This window comes from Glycine max, chromosome 9 (genome assembly GCF_000004515.6).
Source record: "Glycine max cultivar Williams 82 chromosome 9, Glycine_max_v4.0, whole genome shotgun sequence".
Taxonomy (NCBI): domain Eukaryota; kingdom Viridiplantae; phylum Streptophyta; class Magnoliopsida; order Fabales; family Fabaceae; genus Glycine; species Glycine max.
In genome coordinates this window covers 19,842,285-19,853,006 of record NC_038245.2, presented here as the reverse complement: position 1 = coordinate 19,853,006, position 10,722 = coordinate 19,842,285, and the positions used below count along the sequence as shown (strand labels likewise).

Here is a 10,722-nt window from a genome sequence, read left to right as displayed (position 1 = left end):
TTGTGTGACCTTAATAACCTGGGATATCGTTGGAGTTATACTTTGTTCTATCCCCAATCATCTTAAAAGAAATTATATTGTTCTTGGTTTTTTAAAGTATAATATATGCTAAATATATAATGACTCTTTCTTTTGTAAAAACTATAAAATGTAGTATTTCTATGTTCAAGTCCTGATAAAAAAAAATTTATTACATTTGTTCATCAATGGCATTATTTCTTTTTATTTCCATTCATCATGAGATTTTTAGAGGATTTGTGTTACTCTCCTTGTCATAGTGGAACCACATTGCTTTCATTCCATTTACTTATAGTTCTACAATTGATTTGATCCTGCAGACCTGCACTTTTGCATAGCACATATACCTTGACATTTTGTGTAGTTCAATTTTTAACATAACGACTTCTATTAGATTTTAGTTTAACCCCTGCGATAGAATTGGTACAAATGTGTTATGCCATTATTAGTCATTCATTAGACTTTTTTATCTGCCCAACTATAAACATTTTTTTATCAATGACATGGAACTTTATAGTAATAATATAACTGGGGAAATCCCACTCAAGCTTGGAAGTTTGACAAACTTGGTGAACTTGGATCTTTACATGAATGGCATTGTGACTGAAACAGTGAATCTATAGTTGTAGACAGATTTTTGAAACCTTGATCTGTTGACTTTTTTCATTTTAATTTAATTCATTTTACTAAGCCTGGTATTATTAAAATTTAAAACTAAAACTCTTACAAGTTAATTATAAACTTTCTCTAGTTTACTTTGAAGTGGTAATGCTCTATCATACAACCCCTTTACTTTCATTTTTGTCCTTTTGTGTCATCATTTTGCTTAGCGAAATTCTTGCTTAGTTGATATTAGTCACTGGATTAAGATTGCATGCCTTCAAAGATCATATTTATTACTCCCGTGGCTAGAAGAAGCAAACTTGTGTGACATGGAATTGTTGAAATATAAACTTGATTTGGGCCTAAATTAATTATTTGGTTCCTTGGACTTAGTTATTTTGGGCTTAAGTAATTATGGGTCATGTTTCTAGAGAATTCTTGTAGTGTTTGGAGTGTCTAGATATTTCTTATGGTTGTAATATTCTCTAGAATACTCTTTGGATCTCTAGAGTTGAGAACTCTCTAGAATTAGTGTGTCTAGAGTTCTCCTTAGAGTAGTATAAATAGAGATGTAATCCTACACATTTGTATCAAGCAAAAATACAAAGTTTTCTCCTCCATAAAGAATTCTCCTTCCTATCAAGTTTCTATTCAAAGTCTCCAATATTCCTAAACACTTTTCCTAAACATAAAAAGCCTTATTTCCAACAAATTGGTATCAGAGCTTCAAGATCCTCAAAAGATGGCGAATGGAGGTTTTCCTTTCCAAATGCCGATGCTCACAAAGAACAACTATGATAATTGGAGTATCAAGATGAAGGCGCTACTAGGAGCTCAAGATGTGTGGGATATCGTAGAGAATGGCTTCGAGGAGCAAGATGAAGCCTCGCTAAGCCAAGGTGTAAAGGAGACGTTGAAGGAGTCAAGAAAGAGAGACAAGAAAGCTCTCTTTCTCATTTATCAATCGGTGGATGAAGATACATTTGAGAAGATATCCAACGCAACGACGGCCAAAGAAGCATGGGATAAGCTTCAAACTTGCAACAAAGGAGTTGAGCAGGTAAAAAAGATTCGTCTTCAAACTCTTAGAGGTGACTTTGAGCGTTTCTTTATGGAGGAGTCCGAGTCAATTTTTGATTATTTTTCTCGAGCATTGGCCGTAGTCAATCAACTTAAAAGAAATGGTGAAGATGTTGATGAGGTGAAGGTCATGGAAAAAATACTTCGAACTTTAAATCCAAGTTTTGACTTCATTGTTACCAACATTGAAGAAAAGAAGGATTTAAAGACCATGACTATTGAGCAACTCATGGGTTCCTTACAAGCATAGGAAGAAAAACAAAAGAGAAAAATTAAACAAAAGGAGACTACGGAGCAACTACTACAACTCAACATAAAGGAAGCAAACTATGCAAATTAGAAGAGCCAAAGAGGACGAGGTCGCGGCCAAGATCGTGGACGTGGACGAGGACATGGAGGAGAAGGAAGAGGTGGTTACAACAACCACTCCAACAAATTCAACAATGGAGAAAGAAGTTGGAATCCACAAGTAACAAGAGGTCGTGGAAGAGGAAATTCATGGTCGAGGTATGACAAATCACAAATCAAGTGCTTCAATTGCAACAAGATTGGTCACTACGCATCCGAGTGTAGATTCTCGAAGAAGGTTGAAGAGAAAGCTAACTTTGTAGAAGAAAAAGGCGGAGAAGAAGAAACTTTGCTACTCGCGTGCCAAAACAAATTTGAAGAGAAAAGAAACAAGTGGTACCTCTTGAACATTCAAAATGATGTGGCAAAGTGTCTCAAGGCTTGCTATACCGACTCTTCGTGGCTATGGCATCTACGGTTCGGGCACCTCAACTTCGACGGTCTAGAACGTTTAGCGAAGAAGGGGATGGTGAGAGGCTTGCCTAGCATCAACCACCCAGACCAACTTTGCGAAGGATGTCTAATTGGGAAGCAATTTCGTAAAAATTTTCCAAAGGAATCAACAACAAGAGCAACAAAGCCGCTAGAGCTCATACACACCGATGTCTGTGGACCAATCAAACCCAATTCATTTGGTAAGAATAAGTACTTTCTCCTCTTTATTGATGATTATTCTAGAGAAACCTGGGTTTATTTCTTGAAGGAGAAATCAGAAGTGTTTGAAAACTTTAAGAAGTTCAAACCCCTCGTGGAGAAAGAAAGTGGTCTTTCCATCAAGGCCATGAGATCTGATCGAGGAGGAGAGTTCACTTCAAATAAGTTCAACAAATATTGTGAAGACCATGGAATCCGTCGCCCACTGACAGTGCCAAGATCGCCACAACAAAATGGAGTAGCAGAGAGAAAGAACCAGACCATACGTAACATGGTACGAAGCATGCTCAAAAGCAAGAAGATGCTGAAGGAGTTTTGGGCTGAAGCAGTGGCATGTGCAGTTTACCTAACAAACCGTTCCCCAACAAGAAGCGTGCATGAAAAGACACCACAAGAAGCATGGAGTGGAAGGAAGCCTGGGATCTCTCACCTCAAAGTGTTTGGAAGCATTGCCTATACCCATGTTCCAGACGAAAAGAGGACAAAGCTCGATGATAAAAGTGAGAAGTACGTGTTTGTGGGTTACGACTCAAGATCCAAGGGATAAAAGCTCTATAATCCAAATAGTAGAAAGATCGTCATAAGTCGCGACGTGGAGTTCGATGAAGAAGATTGTTGGGATTTGAGTGTTCAAGAAGATAAGTATGATTTTCTTCCTTATTTTGAAGAAGATGATGAAATTGAACAACCAATCATAGAGGAACATATTACACCACCTGCCTCACCAACACCAAGGCTGGATGAAACAAGTTCAAGTGAGAGGACACCGCGACTAAGGAGCATTGAAGAGATTTATGAGGTAACCACAAACCTAAACGACATTAACCTCTTTTGTCTTTTTGGTGATTGTAAGCCTCTAAGCTATCAAGAAGCGGCGGAAAACATAAAGTGGAAAGACGCCATGGACGAAGAAATCAAGTCAATCACGAAGAATGATACGTGAGAACTTACTACACTTCCACGAGGACACAAAGCAATTGGAGTAAGATGGGTGTACAAGGCAAAGAAGAATGCTAAAGGAGAAGTGGAGAGATACAAAGCAAGATTGGTGGCTAAAGGCTATAGTCAAAGACAAGGAATTGACTATGATGAGGTATTTGCTCCTGTTGCTCGTCTTGAAACTATTAGACTGATCATTTCTTTGGCAGCCCAAAATAAATGGAAGATCTATCAAATGGATGTGAAGTCAGCCTTCTTGAATGGTTTTCTCGAAGAAGAAGTCTATATTGAGCAACCACTGGGCTATGAAGTAAAAGGGCAAGAAGAAAAAGTCTTGAAGTTGAAGAAGGCGTTGTACGGTCTCAAGCAAGCACCGAGAGCTTGGAATGTTCGAATCGACAAATACTTTCAAGACAAGAACTTCATCAAGTGTCCATATGAGCATGCGCTCTATATCAAAGCGCAAAGTGGAGATATTTTGATTGTGTGTTTGTATGTAGATGACTTGATCTTTACAGGGAACAATCCAAGCATGTTCGAAGAGTTCAAGAAAGATATGCCAAATGAATTTGAGATGACGGATATAGGGCTCATGGCATATTATCTCGGCATCGAAGTAAAACAAGAAGACAAAGGAATTTTCATCACCCAAGAAGGCTATGCCAAAGAAGTCCTTAAGAAGTTCAAGATGGATGACGCCAATCCAGTTGGCACCCCGATGGAATGTGGCAGCAAGTTGAGCAAGCATGAAAAAGGAGAGAATGTGGATCCAACTCTTTACAAAAGTTTGGTTGGAAGTTTACGTTACTTGACATGTACAAGGCCGGATATTCTCTATGCTGTAGGAGTAGTAAGTCGCTACATGGAAGCTCCAACCACAACTCACTTCAAGGCGGCAAAGAGAATCCTTCGATACATCAAAGGTACAACAAACTTTGGCTTGCACTATTACTCTTCTGACAATTATGACATTGTTGGCTATAGTGATAGCGATTGGAGTGGAGACTTGGATGATAGAAAGAGCACTACTGGTTTTGTGTTCTTTATGGGAGATACTGCTTTCACTTGGATGTCAAAGAAGCAACCAATAGTCACACTATCAACTTGTGAAGCCGAGTATGTCGCTGCCACATCATGCGTTTGTCATGCAATTTGGCTAAGGAACTTGTTGAAAGAGTTAAAAATGCCACAAGAAGAACCTATGAAAATATGTGTTGACAATAAATCAGCACTCGCTTTGGCAAAGAATCCAGTCTTTCATGAAAGAAGTAAGCACATCGACACCCGTTACCACTTCATAAGAGAATGCATTGAGAAGCAGGAGGTAAAGTTGAAGTATGTGATGTCTCAAGATCAAGCTGCCGACATTTTCACAAAGCCACTCAAGTTGGAAACTTTCGTGAAGCTAAGAAGTATGCTTGGAGTCACAAATCAAGTTTAAGGGGGGATGTTGAAATATAAACTTGATTTGGGCCTAAATTAATTATTTGGTTCCTTGGACTTAGTTATTTTGGGCTTAAGTAATTATGGGTCATGTTTCTAGAGAATTCTTGTAGTGTTTGGAGTGTCTAGATATTTCTTATGGTTGTAATATTCTCTAGAATACTCTTTGGATCTCTAGAGTTGAGAACTCTCTAGAATTAGTGTGTCTAGAGTTCTCCTTAGAGTAGTATAAATAGAGATGTAATCCTACACATTTGTATCAAGCAAAGATACAAAGTTTTCTCCTCCATAAAGAATTCTCCTTCCTATCAAGTTTCTATTCAAAGTCTCCAATATTCCTAAACACTTTTCCTAAACATAAAAAAGCCTTATTTCCAACAGGAATGTTAGGGCTATGATTTGATTTACCTTTTATTATGAGCCTTGGTCTACTATAAATTGCTTCTTTGTTCTTTGTTTCTTTTATTTTAATACCAGATTGTGGAGGTGTGGAGTATGCAAGAAATAATGGTATCCTAGTTATATTGTTTCCTAAAACAAAGGACGAATCCAATGGATTATCTCCTAGTGACCTTGTTGATACACTAAAGTCAGATTATTTACTTCATTTTCTGCAATTGTATTTAACTTTACGTGGTTACGTTATTAACCTATAATACTATTCCAATTGTACACTAAAGTCACTTTACGTGGATCATCTCATTTTTAACCTATAATACATTATTATCCTATAAAAACAAAAAGACTATCCTTGGAGCCACGGATAGAGCTAGTAGTTGCAAGAAACAAAGCAAACGACGGGTAACTCATTTATGTTAGAAATTCTGTTATTCTTGTTTTTGTTGTCTAGGGAGTGTATTTTTATTATCATGGATAGTCTGTAACTATGCTAATTTCTATTGATTTTTTGTCTTCCTACTTCCTATTGATTTATAAAAATAGAAGACTATCCTTGGAGCCACTAATAGGACAAGTATCTAAGTTCAACTACTGAATTCCATAGATGGCATCATTTAGTTAACTATTTGTAAATGTAATAGTAATTCCAATATAAATATATATTGTATCACTAAAACTGCTTGGGACTGGTTATGTTTTGAAGGATAAATTATCTTTTTAATTCATAAATTACTTACATTTTTTGGTTTTAGTCCCTAAACTTGTCAAGTCTATTATTAGTCCCTTAACTTTTTGTTCATCCTTAATTTTAGTCCTTTAACATTTTTCCATCGTTACTTGTAATCCTTTTAAGGGACTAAAATTAAGAACGGAAAAAAAATTAAGGGACTAAACATCAAAGACAAAATAAAAAGTTAAAGACTAAAAATTTGATTAACAAAGTTTGGGGGACTAAAAACAAAAATTTTAAAAAGTTTAAGGACTAAAAGATAGTAAATCCTACTTTGAATTACAGGTTGAGTTTATTATAAGAACCAAAAAAACATTTTAATAAAATGACAATTTACATCGGTTTTGTCAAAATTGATATTCAAATGTGTTATACAAGATCGATATGTGTTATACAACATCCGTTTTAACCAAAACCAATGTGGCATAGTACATTTCAACATCGTTTTTGACAAATCCAATATCGTATAGCACATTCAACATCTGTTTTACTAAAATGGATGTTGTATATGATTTTTAACATCAGTCTATAGAAATCACTTTACATATTATACAGTTTTGACCACAAATTAGTAGGGGTGGTCATAGTTTGGTCATTTAAATAACCATAACTATAACTAAAAAATATTGAGATTATAAGTATTTATAATAACTATAACTACTTATAATTTGCTATAACTGGTTATTGATTTTAAAAACTGGTTTGATCAGCGTTTTTTAATATACTTTCTTTGGTCTGAAATATACAGAAAAAAAAAACATATTTCATGGTCTCAAATATAAGAAAATTAAAACTAACTTTACCTTATTTAATGATGTTATCTTTAAAATATCTTTCATTTAATGGAGATGTTAGTTTCAATGACTTTTTCTCATCTTGATATCAAACTCCAATGAAGGGTAAATTGAAAAAATATAAATTTAATTGAAATTTATGCAATTAAATGTGGTTAACTAACTTTCTTATTAGTGTATCATTTTTTTTCTTATATTTGAGACCAGAGATAATAATTAATTTTTTGAAATAAAAATAAATTATATCTAGATAAGTTATATAACCGGTTATGGATAAATATAAAAATAAGTAATTTGAAATAATCATTTCTATAAAACTAGTTATAGTTTTATAACTACTTTTATTATTATTATTATTATTATTATTATTATTATTATTATTATTATTATTATTATGAAAGCAGGAAAAAAGTAGATTGAATATGGGCATTTGAGGGGGACAATTAATCCCTCTTATTTGGTATCACTAATTTTATTAGCATTGTCACACACTTTTTTTTTTTAAATAGGAAAAGAAATTTTATGAAAACATTCTGATCTTATTTCATGATGTGCAACGATTTACAACAGGCAACAAAATTATAACATTTACACATGTCCCAGTCCCACAAATAAGATACAAAGCATTCCCATTTGTCAATACAATAGGTTTGTCAAGTTACATTAATTTATCCCCAAATACTTCTTAATTAATAACTAATACGTCAAGCAAAAGTAGCTATATATATGACAGTAAAAGGTTGTTTTGAGTGACTAGAACCCCAAACACATCCAATGCTCTTTTGCCAAGTTTGCACTCCCAACACATTAAGTTTGTAGCACTTGTAGTTTGAGAATGCATCACAACCAAAATGACTGACGACAACTCTACCACGTTGAGTGAAACCATAAAGTTAATACTTTTAGACGACCATAGCGTCACTTCTGTGTTGTCATCACCATCACTGTTAGAACAAAGGATGAAAGTTTGAAAAAAAAAGGAAAAAAAAAAGAAAAAAAAAGCTTCAAGTCTCACATCGCTCAGGATAAACACTTGAATAGTGTTTCACTCCCTATATATAGAGAGTTCATTTCTTCATTTTTCCTTGTCCCAGTTGAGAAGCATTTCCTCAACTTTTATTTCTCCCTCCCATTTTTCAACCGATGCATTTCCGGCAAACTTCTCCCTCTTTCTTTCTGTCGCTCTATAATTTCTGTTGGCTGTAAGAGTGACTTTTTAAGTCATAATTTCGGTTGGCTATAAGAGTGACTTTTTAAGTCATATTTTTGGTTGGCTATAATAGTGACTTTTCAAGTCATATTTTCGGGTGGCTTTAGAGTGACTTTTCAAGTCATACAAGAGGGTGTAATTCTAGAAAGGTTTCCTCAGTGCAGTGGGAATCTTATACAGTGATCTGGGATGTTTTATCCTGGGGACTTTGTGGTTGATAGTCTGCTTGCACAATTTTTGGTAGTGCCACGAAACGTCTTAAAGAAAGCGACATTGTCCGCGACTCAGCCAATAATTTTTTTGGTTTGCCATAAACTATTGTTACAACAATTTTAAGACGGTTTCGATTCAGCTATGGCTACCGTAGATATTACTGGCTCAAACAACAATGACCTCAACAAACCTTTTAGGTTTGAAGGGTATCATTTCAAACGTTGGCAACAAAAGATGATGTTTTCTTTAACTATGAGAAAAGTTGTCTATGTTTTGAACACCGATATTCCAGTGGTACCTGAGGATGCTGAGAAGGAAGTGAAGGATAAAATGACTATGGAATTAGCTTTCTGGAATGAAAATGATTACCTATGCAAGAATTTCATTCTGAATGGGTTAGCTGATGATCTCTATGATTATTATAGCCCATATAAGTCTGCCAAATTAGTTTGGCTGGGTTTGGAAAAGAAGTATGATACTGAGGAAGCTGGGACTAAAAAGTATGTTGTTAGCCGCTACCTCAAGTATCAAATGACTGATGATAAATCAGTAGAGTCTCAATCCCATGAGATACAGAAAATTGCTCATGATATCATATCAGAGGGTATGGCATTGGATGAGCAATTTCAGGTTGTTGTCATCATAGACAAACTGCCTCCTGGCTGGAAGGATTTCAAAAAGCTTCTCAGACACAAGACCAAAGAATTCCCTTTGGAGTCTCTGCTCACACGTCTGCACATTGAGGAAGAGGCACACAGACAAGATCAGAAAGATGAAGTGTTGGTTGTGTCTCACAACAACACTAAAAGGAAGAACACAGGTGCAGTTCTGAAGCCTATTGGCAAAAACTTTAAGAATCAGAACCGCAATGTGAGCAATACCTCCAACCGCAACAAGAACCCCCCAAGGGTCCAACATGCTAGACAACATCCACTTGCCAAGAATAATCCCGGTGAGTCATTCCTCTGCTACAATTGTGGCAAACCGGGACATATGGCACGTAAATGTAGAAATCCTTCAATGACAGGTGCTCCCCAGGCTAACATGACTCAAGAGCCATACATAGCTGTGATAACTGAGATCAATATGATTGGAGGATCAGATGGATGGTAAGTAGACACTGGCGCCTCCCGCCATGTCTACTATGATTGTGCTATGTTTAAAACATACACGAATGTTGAAAATAAGAAAGTGTTGTTGGGTGATTCCCACACCACTACTGTTGCTGGAACTGGAGATGTTGAACTGAAGTTTACCTCTAGAAAGACTTTGATTCTCAAAGATGTGATGCATACTCCAGAGATGAGAAAGAATCTGGTTTCTGGTTTTCTTTCAAACAAGGCTGGGTTTACTCAGACCATAGGTGCAGATTTATTTACTTTGACCAAGAATGGGGTATTTGTAGGGAAAGGGTACGCAATTGATGGCATGTTCAAATTGAATCTTGATATTAATAAAGTTTCTCCTTCTGCTTACATGCTGTGTGATTTTAATATCTGGCATTCTAGACTTTGTCATATAAATAGTCGTTACATATCTAACTTGAGTAACTTGGGTTTTATTCCAAAGCTATCTTCAAATCACTTTAAAAAATGTGTTTTTTGCAGTCAATCTAAAATAACTAAGAAATCACATAAATCAGTAGTTAAAGAATCTGAGCCATTGGATTTAATACATTCTGATATATGTGAATTTGATGGAATGTTGACCAGAAATGTATATCTTATGAAAAATAAAAGTGAAGCGCTTGACATGTTTAAGTTATTTGTAATAGAAATTGAAAATCAATTCAATAAGAAAATTAAGAAACTTCAAAGTGATAGAGGCACAGAGTATGATTCCAGTTTGCTTAATGAGTTTTATAATTTGCATGGAATCATGCATGAGACGACTACTCCATATTCACCTGAAATGAACGGTAAAGCTGAAAGAAAGAATTGAACTTTTATAGAATTAGTTGTAGCTACTATGTTGAGTTCTAGTGCAACATCTTTTTGGTGGGGCGAAATTTTGTTAATTGTTTCTTATGTGCTAAATAGAATCCCCAAATCAAAAAGCAAGACATCTCCCTATGAGATGTTAAAGAAAAGACAACCAAATTTGTCTTATTTGAGAACTTGGGGATGTCTGGCCTATGTAAGGTCTATGCTAATATTGGCAAAAATGTCACAGTTGTTTTTTTTTTTTTAAATAATGCTTTTATAACCATTCTTAAAAGCTGTTCAAGATAATGTATTTTTGTACTAGTGATAGAAATTTACTATTTTTTTTTGCCAATTTTTATTTTTTTT

The 10,722-nt window shown here is 35.2% G+C and overlaps 1 protein-coding gene across 1 annotated transcript; it reads left to right on the top strand.

Moving 5' to 3' along the window:
* Window positions 1–1,317: 1,317 nt before the first annotated feature.
* On the top strand, window positions 1,318–1,951 carry LOC112997764 (uncharacterized). Its single transcript, XM_041005473.1, has 2 exons — window positions 1,318–1,805; window positions 1,893–1,951. Exons 1-2 carry the CDS (start codon window positions 1,364–1,366, stop codon window positions 1,949–1,951), a joined length of 501 nt encoding a protein of 166 aa, XP_040861407.1. The 5' UTR covers window positions 1,318–1,363.
* The last annotated feature ends 8,771 nt before the right edge of the window (window positions 1,952–10,722 follow it).